Source organism: Neovison vison, chromosome 12, assembly GCF_020171115.1.
Source record: "Neovison vison isolate M4711 chromosome 12, ASM_NN_V1, whole genome shotgun sequence".
In the NCBI taxonomy this organism is placed as follows: Eukaryota; Metazoa; Chordata; class Mammalia; order Carnivora; family Mustelidae; genus Neogale; species Neogale vison.
Window position 1 is genome coordinate 124803774 of NC_058102.1, and position 20234 is coordinate 124824007.

A 20234-nucleotide genomic window follows, 5' to 3' on the forward strand; every position below is an offset into this window, starting at 1 on the left:
GAAACCAAAAGCCTGTCCCTCATGCTGAAGCTCCCGGCTAAGTAAGTGGGCCTTTTTCAGAGGAAGACAGGTTGTGTTTCAGTCTGTTGTCTGCGAAGTGTCCTGGACGTGGTGGCTGGACAATAACTGTTCTTTGAATTGTTACCTTTCCATGATGCTTAGGAACTCCAGCCCCCTTAGCTGACGTGACCAGGCAATCAGATGGTGTTCCTGTACGGACTGCTCATGCCCCCTGAACAGCAAATGTGAGGGGTGGGGCATGCTCGCTGACTTCAGAAAGGCAGGGGGACAATGTTTCAACAGTGTGCGCCCCCGAGTTTCAGGAATAGTGGGACAGTGCCTTGCCTGTGTGCTGGCTTTTGGCTGGGTGCAGGAGAATACTGTGATCACTCAGGCTTACCTGCCCCTGCCAGGTTGCAGGACAGTGCTGCAACCACCCACACTTCTGGCTGCAGCAAGGCAATGGGATAGGGCCGCGTCCATGGAGCTCAGAGTCTCAGACAATAAAGAACTGTGATTCCAGAACCGCTGTCCTCCAAATAGCGACTGTTTAATTTCCTTTTATTCAAAGATGTACTAAAGACCAAAGGAGAAAAAGAGCAGTTTCCCTCCCACTATAACTGTGTCTTCCTAGGTTTTATTTTCGCAAACCTAAAGGGACAAATTGGCTAAAGAAAGAGAAAATTCTAAGACTTTACCAGACCATGACGAAAATAGAGCTAAATAATTATTTCTGAGAAAATGAAATTACTTTTTATCACCCCATATTGAATAGCTGTCCCGACTGTCCCCTGTAAGTCTATAATAGCACTGAGTCACACACAATTCCTGACAACAGATAATACAACTGAAAAAATTAGTCTCCTGTGTGCAAAATTACACTTTCATAACACTGGGCAATTCATGCTTGCTCTCTCTAGACCTTTGCCAAACAGAATACCCATGCAGGCTAATTATGTGAGCTAGTTGAAAATTGTGTGCATAATGGAAATGCATCCCCTTGAAGAACGGCCAAGAAGAGGTCTCAGCACCAAATCCAAAACAATAGAAAAAAGTGCGAGAGCAAACATGAGGCACAGGCACAGACCTTCTCATTAGCACACGGCCCCTGACTGCTTTTGTTGACGCACTTAATAACGTTGTTAAATTCTGTCCTTGGAAGAAAAAAAAAAAAAAAAACCTTCCACGATTAAAGAGTTTTCTTCCATGCTGACTCAAGTGCTTTGCTCCAATGTACAGCTATGGGTCATTTTTACGTTGAGGACTTTTGTCACTTCAGGGAGCAAAAACAGCTCATGTCAGGGAGAATGCTGATGAAAGTCAAAGGCAACTTTTACGTGCGGCATCACACGTCAGGCAAGGAGTCGCACCAGCCTGTCACAGGGTATGGTGGAGCAACCGCTGATTTTTCCAAGTTCTACTTTCCACGTGTCATGGTGCCATGTCTGATGCTGGGAGCCTGCGGGAGGTGTGGGATTCGAGATCCCTGGGGAAAGTTTCAGAGAAAGACCTGTAGCCCCCACACCCAACAAACAAAACAACAGCTATGCCATGATAAAAATAGATGTGTTGCACCATCTGTAATGTGTGAGCTGCTTTAGGTCCACCACAAAATTGAATGAATTTATCATGCAAAGAGAGATGCATGTGCAACAGTTTCTTCCAGCCAAACTATGGTAAGTGAGGGTCCTGGCAAGGATGATAGCCCACTCGACTATAGTCTTTTAAGAACAGCTTCTGAAAGAGACTTTTTCAAAAGGCCTGGGTTGGATGTAGGGAAATCCAAGCACAATGCCAGGGGACTGTTAATGGCTTATTCCTGACATGAAGGGTCCAGGGAGAGAGTGAAAGCCGAGGGAGGGAGAGAAAGAGACGCCTAACAAAAGTCATGACCTTCATTCGAGATAGAGCCCTTTCCTTTGGTCAAGGAGGTGGTTCACCTACAGCACCACCACAAAGAAAGATCCTTTCCTCTTTCTGTTCTCCTTCTGGTGTTCCCCTCTGACTCAAATCCAAAGAAAACTAGCTGACAAGGAGCAAGAGGTGTGCTGATGAAGTCCTTGGGGGTCAACATTCCAGGGCAAAGAAATGCACAGACCAAACTGTAGTGAAGAGAGAAAAGGTGGTCAGGTGTGGCGGCCAGAAGGCACACAGCACAGTAGATTTCTCCAGGAAGCATAAGGGTCCATCGGTTGGAATTTAGGGAAAAGAAAACTGAAATTTTATTGGGGCTATCCTTTTGTAATAAACTGAGCTAACACACAGGACTGGGTGGTCAAACCAGATGAATGTAAATCAGAGATCGTACTCATTTCTCGGGGTTCCCTAATAATTTCAAGGATCCAGGCATTCAAGAGGCTCAGACCAAGAAGTGATGTCCTGGGATGGCAGCGGTGGTCACCCTGGTACTATGTTCCTGCTCTGAACATGACTGTCTGGCCCAGAATAGCAGCTGAGGTTTCCAAGTGAGAGCTGTGGGGTTCTTTACACCGCAGGAATATTTATATTGTACTATATACTATACTATAAAACCTTTCCCTTTTAAGCCCCCAAAGTCAGATAATCTATGGGCTCCTCTCTGGGGAGCCCTGCCTCAAAGATCTTGGGTTCCAGGATCTGAGTATGATTAATACTAAATGCAACTCAGCTTGGTTCCTTTGAGGAAGGTGACAGATGTAAGCACAGGCCCCCTGCCCCACACTCATACCCTTCATCCCGCACTGCCTGCCAAGGCAGTACACCCCACCCATCAGACTCTTAGGCCACCAGGGGCTCTCCTATGTGTGAAGCTTGGAGCTTTAAGATCTCCCTTCCCAGTAGGAAGAAGATGGTACAGGGATCTCTCTAAAATACAGGATTGGAAGCAGGTGGGGGGTTGAGTGGGAGTGGGGAGTGGAAGGTGAACCACCACTAGGACTAGGAGTAAACCTGCTAACCTTCTGGAATTATAAGCGATTCCGGACAAGTGTACATTTTTCTAGGATAGCATCCAGAATGCTTCCAGGCTCCTCCAAAAAGACTGAAGGCCTATAAAGTCTAGCCAGTAAAACTACACAGAGTTTTCAGTGAATGGGGATCCAGGGACAGATAAATTGAGTCCCCACTACCAGGGTCTCATCCTGGCCTGCTCTGTCCACACCCCCCCTCCCCGTCCACCTGCTCACCAGAGAGAGCTTCTCAGAGCCCCAGGGGAAGCCTGGGCATGAACACAGCCTCATTTTCCAAAAGGTTTCAAAGTAAAACATTTTTGAATGCAAAACACTTCTTTTAAAAATTCGATTAAATGTTAAAAAGTAGAACTTACCTTTTTAGTTTGCTAGATAACGTCTGAAAACCGTCTTGCAGTCTTTTGCATGTTTCTGTCAGCTGGAGGGACTTCTCACTCAGAAATGTGCTGTTCCATGAAAGAGATTTTAAAAAGATTGATTTAAAATGAGAGCCATAAGATAACGTTAACAACATCCAGATATAATTGATCCAGTGTGCCCAAATGAAGTCTGATTTTCATCCCATTATTGGATTTCTCCGTGGAAAAGGAAATTGATATTTTCACCTCTGACAGGTCTAAATTAGGAAAAAAAAAAAAAAGTTTGCACTATAAAGTCAAAGCAGGAAAGAACTCCCGGTGGAAGACTTTGTATTTTCAGGTTTTCATATCTTGTTAGTATTTCCAATGAACACATCACTGAACAGTTGTAATCATTCCATGCATCACCCGTCCCGTTAAAGAGACACTGTCTGGCAGGAAGCATGCACACCCAAGAGATCCGTATTCTCTCCAAAAAGAAAGTATGGTCGGTCTGGCCCGCGGTGACTATGACACCCATGATCTGAGAGCTTGTTCCTTTTGTTTCATGAACTTGGAAAACTGGAGATGGAAAGAAGCCAAATGAAAAAGCAAGTTAAGGAAATGGATCATGGGGTTGGGCAGCCTCCTGAGCCTCCGGGACACACGTGGGCTTCATCTCGCTCCCGATCGGCTTCTACACCTCAAGTCTGACCTCCTACTACTGTTGTTGTGATGGAGACATGATAGAGGAAACAATAAAGCATTTGGTACCTTGGCTGAGACCATAAATCCTTGAAACAGTATCCACTCACACTCTCCTTAGATTCCCAAAATATGCATAGAATTCTGACCTAGCGCTAAATGCGTTTATTTAATCATCCTGAAGGTATTTGCTGAGAACCTGGTAGGGGCTGGAGGCCAGGCACAGGCTGCTTTGGTAGATAAAACAGGCAGGGGCCCTTTCCCCGAAGGGGCATGAAGTCTGGTCGGGGAGAAACCTGGTCCTCGAACAAAAAGCCGCACAAATGAATACAGAATGATGAACTGTGACTGGGATCCTTAAAACAGCAGGGGGTGCCACGCTGGAGTGCGTAACGGGGAGACCTGTGCATCCTCAGGGAGCCTCTGAGACAGTGTTGCGCAGGTTGGAGACTGCAAGGATAATCTAAGGGAGCCAGGTGAACTATGGGAGGTTGGTGGGGGGGAGGTTCCAGGCAGAGGACAAAGCAGGTGCAAAGGCCCCAGAATGGAGTGGCAGCCCAGAGCATCTGAGGAACTGAAAGAAGAAGTAGGCAAGCACGCAGGACTGCTAAAGCATGTGGAGAATCCATCCTAGTAACAAGGGGAAGCAGGACAGTCATGTGACCCTTGTGTACATTTTCAGAGCTTCCCTTTGCTGAGAAAACAGCTGAGGGGAGGCAGGGCTGCTGAAAAGGTGGGCTGGTTAGGAGAGAGAGGAAGGCAGTTCGTCTTCCTAGCCAGGTGACAATGGAACACGATGTGACGACACCCAGCCAGCAGGTGCCTTATGGAACAGGGTCTGCACCCTGCTTGGGAGACGCCCGCTGCCCAGCTGGCTGGCTTTCCTGGGCAGTTGCACTCCCTGAAATTTAGGGATCCAGACAGCTTGGACAGAAGGTCTCGTGGCACCTTCATTCCAACAACCTTCTCTGTACCTGTGCGGTAAGAGAAGATAGCTCTGGAAAGCGTGACCCCCATATCTGCATGGGTCAGCCTGGTCAGAAGTAGGCACAGGCCCACCCCGACTGCAACCCCCAACAGCCAGAACAAGGCACAGGCCCACCCCGACTGCAAACCCCAATAGCCAGAACAAGGCACAGGCCCACCCCGAATGCAGAGTGGAGTCAGAAGCTGACAGACAGCGAGATCTGTTCTGCAGGTAAGACTGACAGGATTTCATAATAAATTGGATCCAGGAAGTGAGGGGAGCAAAAGGTGTGAAGGTAAAGATATACACAAGACAGCTTCGTAATTAGTTCTCCAGTATTTCTCAGCAAGGCTTTCTAAAAACACTGTCCACAGAGCACCTACAGACACAAAAATCCTTCTTTATCCTGATCCGACTGGTTCCCCCACCCCCCCATCTCCTTTCTCCCTCTCCCTCCTCCGTCTTCAGGCCTGACCTTCTGTGCTTTCTGAATATATTATTGTACCTTCCAAGGATTTGTTTATTTCTAATTTGCTGTGTATTTTATTCAGGCAGCACCGTTAATGAAGTGAATTACCAGGCCAACAGTGCTTTGAATTATGATGGCTTTGCAATACTGAATTGTGCAACTGTGGCGAGCAGGCACCAGTGGGATTTAGTGTCCCACAACTTCCCTTAAATTGGAGAGTATCTTTGTTAATAAAAAGTCAGAACAGTTTTGTCCGACTGAAATCACAGAAGATCCATGGAAAGCAAATGAGAGTGTCTGGTGTAAAGTGAAGAGGAGAGCATGAAGTCAGGGGGAAAAACAGGGTCTGAGGGATCAGGAGGGCCAGCCTTTAGGGTTTCCTTTATAAAAATCTTTACTCAATAAAGTAGTTAAATGGAGGGTATAGACTGAATTTACCACCCCCCCACCCCCGAATTCATATGTCGAAATTCTGACCTCCAAGGTGATGGCAAGCAAAGGAGGGATGCTTGGGAGGTGATGAAAACATGCCAGGGTGGGTCAGGAATGCAATTAGTGCCCTTATAAAATCGGCCTGGGAGTCCCCAGGCTGCCCTGTGAAGTTACAGTAAGAGAGCGCCACCTCAGAGGAAGTGAGCCCTCAGCAGATCTGAACGGGCCACCATCTTGGACATCCAGCCTCCAGAGAGGGGAAATAGATTTTTTTTTTTTAGAATTTTATTTATTTATCTGAGATCACAAGTAGCCAGAGAGAGAGAGAGGAAGGGAAGAAAGGTTCCCCGCCGAGCACAGAGCTTGATGTGGGGCTCGATCCCAGGACCATGAGATCATGACCCGAGCTGAAGGCAGCGGCTAAACCCACTGAGCCACCCAGGCGCCCCGAGGGGAAATACATCTATGGTTGTTTATAAGCCGCTCGCTCTACACTCTTCTGTTCCAGCAGCCCGAACGGACTAAGACAAGGAGATACACAGGATGTGTACAAAAACATCTGGCACACAGAAGTCACTAAATCCATATCAGGCTTTTATTCTAATGCATCACCGTATTCGTTCCTCAAACCTGTCATGGTTATTGACACACATGGGTCAGAAACCTGTCCCACACCTAGAAGCTACTTCTCCGTGAAAGGGACAGAAAGGGAAGCCCCTTGATCTCTCTTTGTTTCTGTTTCTCTCCTGCCTCCTTTCATTCAGGGTCTTCATACTCTTCTTCCTTTCATCTAACGTCCTTAAAACCTGCCGAGGAAAACAGTAAGATACTCACACGCAGAATCGGTATTCAGACATCTGTCTACATTAGGCGTCTGACCAATACAGACCCTTTGTCTGCCCTTCAGAGAAGTCTCTCCGTTCATGCTGTTTTCAACTATGTTTGTTATTTAAAGTGACAGAAGTACATATTAACAATGTAACTGCTATTTTTTAAAATATATTTTTAGATTATTTATTTATTTGTCAGAGAGAGCACAAGCAGGGGAGCAGCAGGCAAAGGGAGAAGCAGACTCTGCTCAGCAGAGAGCCCAACACAGGATTCGATCTCAGGACACTGGGATCCCGGCCTGAGCCAAAGGCAGATGCTTAACCCACTGAGCCACCCAGGTGTCCCTGTAACTATGATGTTTTAAAATGCCTGAATATCTGAGAGCCTGAGAGACACCAGGAGTCCCAGGAGACACGGCAGCATTAGGCCTTCGGGGGAGAAGGTGAGACAGCCTGGTTAGGTTAGCTGGTCAGATCTCTCTGCCATGCAAAGGTAAGAGTTAGATGTTGGGGGCGCCTGGGTGGCTCAGTGGGTTAAGCCTCTGCCTTCTGCTCAGGTCATGGTCCCAGGGTCCTGGGATCAAACCCTGCATCGGGCTCCCTGCTCAGCGGGGAGCCTGCTTCCTCCTCTCTCTCTCTCTGCCTGCCTCTCTGACTACTTGTAATCTGTCTGTCAAACAAATAAATAAAATTAAAAAAAAAAAGAATTAGATGTTGCTTGGATCTGAGCTCTTTCAGAGGACTATGATGGAGTAACTTGCTCTTGGACGAGGAGAAGAAACCTTGTCAGTTCCGATTGGAGAAAAGACATGGGGACATCTCCCAGACGGGCCAAAAGAGAGAAAGTGGGAACTAATCAAGGTGCAGGCAGGAATTCTGAAGCCCCGGAGTCAAAGGCAAGCTGGCAGAACAAGAGATTGCCACAAAGCAGGTGCGGGCCGATCTGTAACCCAGAAAGGAGTCTCGGAGATCAGGTTGGAATGGCCCATCCTAAGGGACCAGGGGGCAGGGAGAACCTGAAATGGTCAAGGCAGCTACAGAATGAAGCACATCACAACCTGACATTGGGGAGCTCATGGTCAGGCAGAAGTCCAGGATATCAGAGCAGGGGGCCCCCCAAACTAACTCAAGTTGGTGGTCCAAGCAGTTGGGTGTAGGGAGAGAAAAGGCAACGAATCAAGAGGGCTTCCAGGGAAGCTCTAATAACGAAATACTGTGGGACTGACTCTCTCAGGCTTCAAACACGAATTCTGGTTTTTTCTGCCAACTCTGAGACTTTATTTTTTTTTTAAATTTCATTTCAGTTTCTGGTGAAGGCCCTTCTAAAATACTTCGAACTGGAATTAGGTTCAAAAAGGATCAGGTGACATATGATCCAGTGAGCTGCACAGCTGAGAGCACCCCTAAGACCAGTCACAGAAGAGACAGTGACCATCCCCTTGGAGAAGCACAAGACCTTGGACTCCAGAGCACTTGAAGCCTCCCAGACCAGCGAGCAGAGATGGCTCTAACAACCCAGCCAGTGCCTCTTTAATCACTCCATTATAAGAACACAGTCTCTGCTCACGGGTTGCCGTGCAAGACCGTTACCTTCAGACTGCTCTCAATTCCTTTCCCTCTTTGTATTCTGTCACTTCCCTCTGGCAAAGCTGCAGTAATGGAGACTCCTGGCCGCATCCATTGCTATACCTGATCCCTGAGGACCACTGGAAATAAGCAATCACACAGGTAGGTGGTTGGTGCCTTGATACATCAATGGTGTCCAGTTTGCTTGGTCTTTGGTCCGTCTTGATGATTCCGCTCCACGTCACCAGATAGCCTCCCTTCCTGCTTTCCTCAATTTACCTACTCATTCACTGGTATCTGCTTTCCAGACTTCTCACTTAATCATGTGTCCTATCTCAGAGAAAAGCAGTGCTGTCGGGTGTGAACTGATCTCTAGGGACCAGCCAACCTTACTTTCCATCTCAGCAAACCAGTCTCCCTGCCCAACAAAAGGTCAGTTGACCTGCCACCCCATCCCTCCCTGTCTCCTCTGAGATCTGGGCCCATCCCTTTATTTTGTTCCCTTTCTCTCCCATGGTCTCCTCCTTCTCCTCATGCTCAATTCTCTACCAACTCATTGTCAAAACCAAACAAATCTCATTCTGCTATTCCCCTTTACCTATTACCTTGGCTCTCAGAATGTACCCTGCCACTATTGCTTTTCTTCTCCAAATCCACTCATTTGTTCTTAGAAAGTATCACCAAATCCGGGGGATATTTTGGTCCTCCTACTTTACTTCCCAGTAGCTGGACAGCAGTCTCCCCTCTCTGCACCTGTTCCCCATCACAGTCCTCTCTCCCTGGGTCTTCTACTCTGTCCCCCAGGGTTCTTTTGTTCTGCCTGTTACTTTTATGTAACTGGCTGGTGTTCAGTGACAGCATTCCCCAGGACTTTCTCCGGATCTCTTGTCTTCTCAGCCTGCCTGTTTTCTCCAAACATCTCCACCAAACTCCTGTCCCTTCCACTCCGTCCTCACTGGCGTGTGCGCATCTTGATGGTCAAATTTCCCTGCGCAAAGCCCTTCCCTGACCCACATCAGCCCTCAGCACATGCTCCCCAGTCCTTGACTGGACATACAGCTCCATCTAGGACCCGGACTCCAAGATTCCACTCTCTTCTTTCACAGACAGTTTGCTAAATGCTAAATGCTACAAAAATTCCTCTTTCTCCCTTCCTTGTAAATCTTGTACTATGGATTCTGACTGCTTTTATTATTTAATTATAGAATTTATTTGTGTGGTACAGGCAAGCAAGCCTTCAGGCACATTTTCCTTACTTCACTGTGTCGGGGGAGAAAAAAATCTTTTAATAAGATTTGGGGGAAAAATATACACAAAACCAAGCATTTCTGCTATCATTATCTGTGTGGCTGATCTCCTTTTTTAGAAATGCTGTCTTTTTAAGTCAGTCTTGAGTTGAAAGCGATCGCTTTACAGAGCAACCTGGCAAAATTTTGCAGAAAAACGGGAGGTTTAAGGAGGACACATCTCCTGCAAAAGGCTAAAAATTAAGCCTCTGATGATGTAAAGAATATCCCTTAAAAAAACACACACACAAGGGATTCAATCTCTACAAGATGTCACCAGTCCTTAGTGGGCATCCACAAAGACCTCTAAAACAGACTTGACATCACCTTCTGAGCATGACTTGTAATTCAGGCCGTCATGCAATCGGTCCCCTGGAGAAGAGTAATCTGCCTGCAGGTGACTGAGGTCTTTCAAGGACACTTCCAAGGACACCCAAATTCTATTTATGGTGGTCATAAATGAGGCAAAACTGGAATGTGAGTCTAAATGAAAAGCTTAAAACCCAACCAATTGTAGTCTCTCTGAAGAAACCATGCTTTAACAGATGGAGAAATGCACCCTAGTCATGAAAAGCCCAAGACTAAGGATTCTTCCATTGACTTCTCGTGCTCCTTCCCTACTCCTGAGAAGAGGAGCCCAGAAGAGCGGACAAGGCCTCCTGACCACCTGCTGACACCCCCCTGCAGAGAAGGGTAAGAGGTGATAGTGACCACCAGGGCTCTGACTTGTCCAAGTCATCAAACAAAATATTCCTTACAATTGTCCCCCACCTCCTCCGGCCTCACCTCATAGTTTCCCTAAATGACAGATACAAGTCCCCGCCCACTGCACAGTCTGATTGTTCTCTGAGCTTGGTTAACCCAAGTCTGCCTTCGAAATACCAATCACACACGGGACATGGCGAAACCCCCCGGGAGACGAGGGGCAGACCCTGGCCTGCCTGTTCATTCAGTCATTTGCTGTAGCATCCATGGAGCCCGAAGCTTGTGTCACTAAGGATAGTGACTACTGGAGACAGGACAGTGAACAGGACAGCGTCCCTGCCGCCTTGAGCAAAGAATCCTGTGAGGAGGACAGACAGGTAAGCACACGCTTGCCATGCTGACTTTGCAGAACAAATGCCGGCTATTTTCTGCAATCATATTAATTCCAAGGAACCATGAATCGGTGTTTTGGTGGATGCCATTTAATTCAAAATAACAGAATGTGCTCTTAAAACGGCCAGACAGAACTCCGCTCTTTTATCCATGAACACGGCAGCCAACTGAAATTGCAGACATTTCTGCAATCTCCGCGGACTTGCTTTTACCTTAATGCTTGCCTGTCTTTAGTTTCCCCTTGACAAAGATTAATTAGGTAGCTCTCTGCAATACTAAATCAGCAACCATAATGTATTCTGGCCCCCTACCACGGCTGAAAGATAGTTTTCAAAAACGTACAATCATAAATCTCATACAGGTATAGCGTGAACCTGTGTTAAAGATTTTATTCTATTCATAATGAGAAAATCAGTTCAAAGGAGAATCCACGGCACAGACACATTGATAGATCAGGAATATTGAGACGAATGCGCAAATGGGGGTCAAACAGGTGGAGAGGGGCAGGGAAGCCAGTTGGACCTCTACTGGGTAAGACATAGTTTGCATATTTATAGACAAGAGTGATATTGCAGTGCTGAGCTAACTACAACTTACAGAGTTGTAAAATTGCTCCCAAGGGATCGGAATCAGATAACTCGTTAGTGTGTGATCTGAACAAGCAAACTTATCCACTGAAGCAAAAATTTTCCCTAGAGATTAACAGTATCGTTCCCCATCACTACAATGTTGAAAGAAAGATCCATAGGCATGAACCTAATAGACTTCCGCTTCTGCTGAATTTAAGCCTCTCCACTCCTAAAGCTTGCTGCAAGGGAAAGAGGTGGGCCAGGCTCAGGTGTGAGGCCTTTGAGGCAGATGGGGAACACGGACTCACCTGCAAAGGTTGAAGTGATTTAGCAAAAGGACAAGTCTGATATGGAGATTAATTAAAACTTCAAATCTAAATGAGCAACAGGAGGGACAAAACAGAGAGGAGAGAAAATAGCACAATGGGGACAAATGGAAGACAAGCAACAAGCTTTGGAGCAGCCGGGTCTCATCTCGCTGTCCTCCAGTGGGAGATCCTTGGGGACTCGAGATAAACTCGAACGCGTAGGGTCGGGGTGGACTTCGTCCACACTGCAGCGTCTCTAAGTATTTTGTTTTAACCCAACTCCAGCAACAGTCTCTTGCTCCATACGGCCAAAATTGTTTTGACTTCTCTTGAATGTGTTTTGAGTCTGAAATTCTCAGAGAAGCCGAGTATCCTTTTAATGAGAGTATCCATGCTCCTTGATGCAAAAATTCTGAGCTGCGCTCCTGGTTAAGCTTGAAGGTCATAAGAGCAGCATCTACTGTGTGGTCACTAGGTGCCAGGTGCTCTTTGAAACACTTTATATATGCCTCACCTCGTTTATTCCTTGCAATGAATATTCAGTCTAGGCACTGCGTCCATTTTCCAGATGAGGAAAACGGAGCCCAGTAAGATGAAAGAATATACCCAAAATCACTCTGCTGGTTAGAACTGGAGCGGGTTCGCTATTCATATGGTTTGAGCCCAGACGCTATGGTTCTGTGTTCTTAACCACTATATTATTCTGCTTCTATTCATAGGCAGGAAAATCTGTCCTTCAATGGAGAGCTACTCACTGTCTATAGCAACATCTGTCCTGATTTCCAGGTGACCTAATTCTGAATCTGTGGGCGCTGATGGAGACCTTCTCCTTGACCAAACTCTAGTCAGGCTCCTCTGAGCTTTTTCAACTAGACCCCATCCTTGGGCATGTATTTAAGGGTTCAATTTCAGCAAGAATTCTGCTAAGTCAGTTTAGCCAGAAGCCTTCATCCCCTACAAGTGATCATCTTGAATATCTGACCAAGTTCCTCATTCCTCCCTGTCCACCAGGTGGTAGCTAACACCCTGGCCTGCCGGCAGTGAGAATTTTGCCAGGCCAGTTCAGCCAGAATGCCCCTTATCCCAGTGCCTCCTCTTGTTAATCTGTTCACTAACCCCTGCCCCTCGTTCTCCTTGGCTATAAATCCCCCCCCACTTCCTTGTGGTCCTCAGAGTTGAGCCCAATCTCTCTCCCCTACTTAAACACTCCATTGCGATGGTCCCCACCCCTATCTCAATAGAAATAGGCAGAATAAAGTCTGCCTTCCCATTTTAACATGGGTCATGAATAATTTTTTCTTTAACAGAGCTATTTTGTGATTCTATAAATTGTAGCTAGCTGACAGCAAAGCAAAATAATTCTTGTCGATAGGCGTACAAATGAATTATGTCCAGTGGAGAGACAACTCTCCCCCACAGTGGGGAAATTAGGTTTGCCTCCATTTGCACATTCCTCTCACTATTCCTGATCTAGATTTGTATTCATTCCTTTGAACTGCTTGTTAACACCTTACCAGTTTCCTTACAGATGAGTTAGACGAAATATCTCAAAAGTGTTCATTTTCATATCTGTAGGAGAGGTGTGCTTTTATCTTTTTAATAAAACTATCCTTTTTTTTGGTAAAACTATCTTCCAGCACTGAGAGTGTTGAAGATATTTCCAAATGGAATAAACAGATTCCCCTGACCAAGAAGACAAACACCGGCAGCAAACTGACCCTGGTTCGGATCTATTGTACACTAGATGCTGAGCTCCAAGAAAGTTATTGAGCACCTCTGTGCTTTCAGCTTCATGTCCAAAATGGAGATAATACTACCTCTTTGACAGATCTGATACTGTAAGAGATAATGCATGGACACACCACAGTGGCTGGAACAGAAAGCTCACTTGAGAAGGATGCAGCAGGAAACCTCAAGGTGCTTGTCACTATGAGGGGTGCCTCTAGAAGTAAGCTTCTCAAACTACAATGTGCCTCTGAATCACCTATGAGATTTACTAAGATGCAGATTCTGGGTCAGGAGGTCTGGGATCTGGCCCAATACTCTGCATTTCCAACAAGCCTCCACTGATGCCAGTCCTACTGGGCTAAGCATCACACCTCAAATAAAGTCTTAAAAGAAGCTGATCATTGGTCAACCTGATCATCGATTATCTCCCCTCAGAGCTTTTCCTGATAGCCTAGAGTTAGACTTTCAAGAAATGTAGGACTGGGGCACCTGGGTGGCTCAGTGGGTTAAAACCTCTGCCTTCAGCTCAGGTCATGATCCCAGGGTCCATGATCCCATGTCCCTGGGATCGAGTCCCGCGTCGGGCTCTCTGCTCAGCGGGGAGCCTGCTTCCTCCTCTCTCTCTGCCTGCCTCTCTGCCTACTTGTGATCTCTCTCTGTCAAATAAATAAATAAAATCTTAAAAAAAAAAAAAAAAAAGAAATGTAGGACTGTCTTACAGCCAGAAGCAACAGTGGGAAAAACAATGAAACAAAAAATTACCAGAGTAAGATGAGTTAAGTGACCATGTCACTAACAAGAGTATGTTGCTGCTTTTAGGTTTTCAAATGAACAGCTCAACAAAGGAAATAATACAGGAGGAGATTTATGGTACTGAGAACATTTAACATAATTGCTTTCCTGAGTCCAGATGTAGTGCCCATCTTCCTCGGAGCTCTGCTATAGAGAAACCACACAACTAGCCTCCAGCATCACCAAATCCTCCACTCAGCCCCACCAACCAGTCAAACACAGCCCTCCCATGGGGATTATTCCAGCAAACTGGATGGTAATTGAAGGATATGGCCTTTACTGAGAAAAGGCCAAAGGACATGAGTTGGAAATGTCTCTAAAATGTCAGTTAAAATCCATGTTGAAATGTCCATATTAGCTATGCAAGTCTCATCGAGGTTCTTCATCCCAACCCCCCACCCCAAAAAAAGAAGGAAAAGAAAAAGAAAGAAAGAAACTTCTCTGTCAACTAAATATTTCCTCAATAAAACGTAGATAAAAATTAAAAGGAGAAATAACTTCTGTATATCCATGTTAAGCCTATAGTGGAGTTTGAGGTATAGCTATAGCCACTGGGTAACTTCTAAGAATTCTTTTTTTTTTTTTTTTGAGAGAGAGACAGGGCTCCCTTGCATGCAGAGGTGAGGGGTGGGATGTGAGGGGAGGGACAGGGGAGAGAGAGAGAATCTTAAGCAGACTCCATGCCCAGTGGGGATCCCAACACAGGGCTCCTTCTCATGGCCCCAAGATCATGACCTGAGCCAAAATCAAGAGTCTGACACTGAACCGAATGAGCCATCCAGGTGCCCTGAATAACACTTACAAATTCAAAACTATGTAACTATTTGAACCATAACTACAATTTTAAAATAAGCTTAGTCATCAAAGGGTGGAGTGATCTTATAACCTGCAAGTCCATAGTTCATTTTTATATAATTGTATTTCATACTCATTTTCAGAAAAGCATTGGGGTCAAACGCTACAAAGATGATTTCATGCAATCTTTAAAAAACAAAATGAACAAAGTTAAACAGGGCGGTGCGATAGTTTCTGATCATCAGAGCAAGGAAAAGTCAAAGCAATGCAGACTGCTGCCAAGACCAGGAGCCAGCATGGAAAAGCTGCCTAATCAATGCAGAAGCTCCAGGGAAATTATATGCTATTAAAACATAAACAATCCAAAAGCTAGGCATTGAACACATTTGAGCAGTGAGCAAAATCCTAATTTACTGGCTTAACATTCCTGAGTAGTGGATGGTGATCTATCCCATAAAGGCTGTTTGCATTTACTTGTGGAATTGAGGTTAGCATCACCAGAACAAAAATCAGGGCAAAGAATCTGTCACGAAATATGCCTAAACATTGTGGGGGGGGAAACCTTGAGTATGAAATAAAATGATATGTCATAATAAAATAAAAGTAGCCAGTGGAACATTTCCTCTCACTGTGGCAATTTTATAAATGGCAAGTGAGGCAAAAGGTTCTGTCGCAGAATAATGATGATTTTCACAATTCTGAGGCTACGTCATTCAGTTTAACAGGAAGTATCTCAGATATTCCTTACCTGTGACACCTTTTCTCTATGAGCCATGTTTTGTAAGACAGTGATGAAAAAATGATAAACTAGAATTTCTCAAAAAGCAACTTCTGGGGGTGCCTGGGTGGCTCAGTGGGTTAAGCCTCTGCCTTCGGCTCAGGTCATGATCTCAGGGTCCTGCGATCAAGTACCACATGGGGCTCTCTGCTCAGCAGGGAGCCTGCTTCCTCCTCTCTGCCTGCTGCTCTGCCTACTTGTGATCTCTCTGTCAAATAAATAAATAAAATCTAAAAAAAAAAAAATAAAAGCAACTTCTGGAATTTGCCCTTGCTTCGCTGTTAAACATTTCTATACCTGCATGATTGTGTCCTCTCATCCCTTAGGCCCCCCCTTTAATAAATCTGAACAAATAGGCAAATGGATAAATGATAACTAAACCTAAGGTAGTACAAGACTATAACTCATTCAGTGGGGAAAAAAAAAGATTTTTGGAGTCATTCAGCCTAAAAAGACAGAGAAAATTCTAGAAAAAAAAATTAATTAGAACCAAAAGGGTGTTCTGATTAATCCCCAGGTAATTCTAAGATTTAGTTACCCAGGGGTGCCTGGGTGGCTCAGTTGGTTGGGTCTTTGCCTTCCACTCAGGTCATGATCCCAGGCTCTGGGATCCAGTCCCGCATCCGGCTGCTTGCTCAGCGGGGAGCCTGCTTCTCCCTCTGTCTGCCACTCCCCCCTGCTTGTGCTCTCTCTCTCTCTCTCTCTCTGACAAATAAATAAAATCTTCAAAAAAAATTTAATTATCCAGAAGAACCCACTCCCTGTTCATTTTGAGATTTTACTGTATTTAAAATGATGTTGTCCAAATGTCCTTATTCATACTGAATGAAAGTTTAAGAGAATTGGATAACCGAATTGACTGAGCTTACATAAACCATAATTAGGAAGTGTTAGGAGAGTATCCTAAGAGACCCATCCATCTCAAAATGGAGCGATACAATTACAGATGAAATTCAACAAGGACACAGCACAACATAATAATCCTTGAAAAGACGAAACACAATTACTAGAATGGGGTGTTGGGTTCTGAGCAGCACAGTCATTCATGTCTCATTTCATGCAACTCCAGAGCAATAACCTTACTCAACACAACTCAATTCCTGATTACATTAAAGGCTATTAATCTCCTATCTGCCAGTCACAATTTCCTATCTGATCAAATGCCCTGCTGTTACTTCACTTAAAATTTGGAATAATCTGGTTCTAGTTCAATCAGAGTTCCTGTGTCTGGTTATGGATTTTTTTGTTGTTTGTCTGGATGTTTGCTTTTTCCTTTGCTCTGTCATGTTGGAACTTTGCAAACCCCATGTGCTCTCTTGGGACAGGACCTCTTTTCCTGTATGCCTGAAGTTCTCCTTGAGAATGCCTTTCCTCTGTAGGATATCCCTTCTTGCTCTTTAACTAATTACTAGTCCCATTTCCTGTTCATCTGAAAAACTAGTCTCTGGGAGTGGGGTCATAGACGTTAACGAGTTCTAATGAGTTTTTAATAAATTGCACTTCAAATGAACAAATTTGCATTAAAAAAGATGCTTTTAAGGATGTTTTTCTGTCCTCCTGTACAGCCTCATTTGCAAAGAAAGCTCCCCTCTGGTCTAGGCTGAATACTGAGATCACTTTGAGCCTTTGGGGGTGCTCCTACTCTTAGGACTCTACAGTCTCTGCCCACATTTACCCAAGTCCCAACTTCCCATTCCACTTCCATTGGATAGATCTGCCTTTTCCAGTTTTGACCTTGGGGATCTCTCTCAGGAATGTGCAGCAATCACTGTGACTACCCTCCTATCACTGACACCTGGCTCTGATTGCCTTGGACAACATCTGCCCTCACCCTACCCCCAGCTCTGCCTTCCCAGAGCCTCACCCCATTCCACCAATCCAACACTGGCCAAGCCAGCCCCAGCCCCTCTTGACAGGGGCTCAGAGAAATTAGCAATCTAATCAAAGTAGGGAGTCAGGCTCCAAAACAGCCCCAAATGTTGGACAAATGTTGGGCATAGAGGAACTCAAGCCATGCCATGGGAACCTCCGTTCTACATTAAGTGTCAAGCAATAGGCCTGATAAGGTCATCTCGGGGATGAACCTGAGTGGAGACCAGTGTGCCTGAACTCCCCCACGTGAGTCTAGGGGATCTGATCCATCCATGGCTTCATCAGAATGGCTGCATCAGTCTGAAACTGCCTGTTCCTAATACACAGGCCTTTTAGGTACTTTGTCTACAAGAACTTTACAGGAATGGGTCTGTAATCAATGGAAGTGCATATTAACATAGGAGAATCAAGGAGAAGTTGAGATAAAGGAACACACAGTGCGAGCATTTTATTATCTAACACACCTCTTTTTCAATTCTATCAAAAATGGAATCTGTTCTATCTATTCTCATCATTGAGTGCATTTTTTTAAAATTCAGAAATACAATATTCAGAATGATTACTTTTATTACAGCTGTGGGTTTTTCCTTAGGCAATAAACGATTCCATCTAATTCAACTGCTTATTATCTTTTTTTCCTCAACTCTTGTATTTCTTTCCCAGTAATAACATATATTTTCTCAACTTTTAAAATCTCTTTATTAGACACAATTGAATGTAATTTGGGATTTACAAGTCTTATCACATTCTGATTCTGCCTGAGTAATTCTGAACACAAAAAGTACAGACTGCATGTAATTTCTTCAGAGTTCCTGTAACACAAATCTCTGCTTGAGATTTGTGAAATAAAAATTATGGTGCTTTGACCATCTTTCCATCTAGTCATTGCTGGCATCTAGAAAACACGAGAAGCCGGACTTGTCCAATGTCCCACTCTGAAACTTCACCCTTCCAGGGTTGTTTGAAATGGAAATACCATTTTCCCAAGGGGGTTGGCCAAAGAGCTACAACTAAGCGGAACCAGTCCTTTTTGATGCAATTATTCAGCCATTCATAAATCTACTTTATGTGCTATCATTTACATATTATGACTTTGTTCCTGGTGTCAGCTATAGTGGAATGCCTTAAGGAAATCAAGATACATTATATCTACTGCATTATTTTAGCTAACCAGGCTGATACCTCAACTTAGAGTTTACCATGCATTTCCATTTGATACTCAGAATAATCCTGTGAAGTGAGGACTTCCATCACCAGTCTCATAAACTAAATGTGATTTCTTAGTGCTGATTTAGAACATGTGTCCAGCTCACTGATGCTAGCATTCTCCCTGCAGTAATTCTTTAACTGTACAGAGACTTTCTTCCAATGCACACACCTGCCTTCGTTTCTTTCTGTTCCCAGTGCATGCCCCCACCCCCTGCCAAATATCCTGAATCTCCCTTGCCCCTCTCTCTGCATTGCCCTTGCCTGGAAAATTCAGAGCTCTGAAAATACCCAACCTCTGCCATCTGGGCCTACTCCTCAACCGGCCAAATACTGCTGGAGAAGAAGCACGCACTTCTGCTGAATGACTGTGCTTTAAATTCAGCTCTACAGACTTCAAATGGGCATTTAATGATACCTGGCAATCCTCCTGTCTCCCAAATGAATTTCAATCTCTCTCCCAGTCATTCCTTCATTTCTTCTCTTCTCTGCCCCCACCTCCCCCACCCCCCACTTCTACTCTTCCGGCAGCGGAGAGCCTTACCTCATACTTCACCGAGCGAACAGAAGCCCACGGAGGGCAACGCATTCCTACGCCTTCCACTACATCTAAAACCTCTGGGTTTCCTGTGCCTCTCTCTCTTAGTTGCTTGGGCTGCAGCACAAAATGCCACATCCTGGGTGGCTTAACCAACAGGCATTTATTTCCTCGCAGTTCCAGAAGCTGAAAGTCCAAGATCAAAGTGCCCCTGGGTCTGGTTTCTTCTCTACGACCAGTGCCCCTCTCTTCCTGGGTCATTCTTGAAAGCATTCAAAGGTGCTCCTCCCTAACTCCCTGTCCTTCACCACGTCTCTTCAAAACAGTTCTCTGAAGCACTATTAAAATCACTGTCTCCCCCTTAACAATTTTCTCACTCATCACACAACTCAAATCTGCTTGCCTCCAAAAGGCTCCTCAACATCCCAGCCTGCTCCAAATTCAATGGTGTGCTGCTTCTTATTTTACTCAATTTTTCAGCAACATGTGATCCAGGGCACCACTCTCTTTCCTGAAAATTCTCCTCTCACTGGAGCCATGATGGCATACTCTCCTGGGTCTTTCTGCTTGCTTCGACTCCTCTTTCAAACCTCTAGATCTGGGAGCGCCCTAGAATTTGCTCCCATATCTTCTGGCATCATCTTCACTTCTCTGGCTATTTACAATGCTAAGTGATCTCACCCTATTTCCCGGCTTTGCCTGTCTCTCTGGCAGTGATACCCAAATTTATATGTGCAGCTCTGACCTCCCCCCTGATCTCCAGACTCATTTATACCATCCAAGCACCTATGTGACAGCTCCTCTTGGATGTCTAATAGTCTTGTCAAGTGTAGCGTATCCAAAACATAACCCTTGACTTCCTCTCCCTCTTCCAGACCTTCCCATCTCAGTGGATGGCAATGAAATGCTCAAACCAAAACTTTCATCATCCTTGACTCCCCCCGCCCTTCTCTTATCTCTGACATCCAGTCCTTTGGCAAGTCTGCCTCAAATCCATCGACTTCCCTTT

General features: G+C 45.1%; 1 protein-coding gene across 1 annotated transcript in view; it reads right to left on the minus strand.

The window, feature by feature from the left end:
• ST8SIA6 (ST8 alpha-N-acetyl-neuraminide alpha-2,8-sialyltransferase 6) overlaps window positions 1–20234 on the minus strand; it is a 149226-nt gene that overhangs the window by 78472 nt on the left and 50520 nt on the right. The window contains exon 3 of the mRNA XM_044227274.1: window positions 3305–3394. Within this exon, the coding sequence (XP_044083209.1) occupies window positions 3305–3394 (90 nt within the window). The remainder of the gene's footprint in view (window positions 1–3304; window positions 3395–20234) is intronic.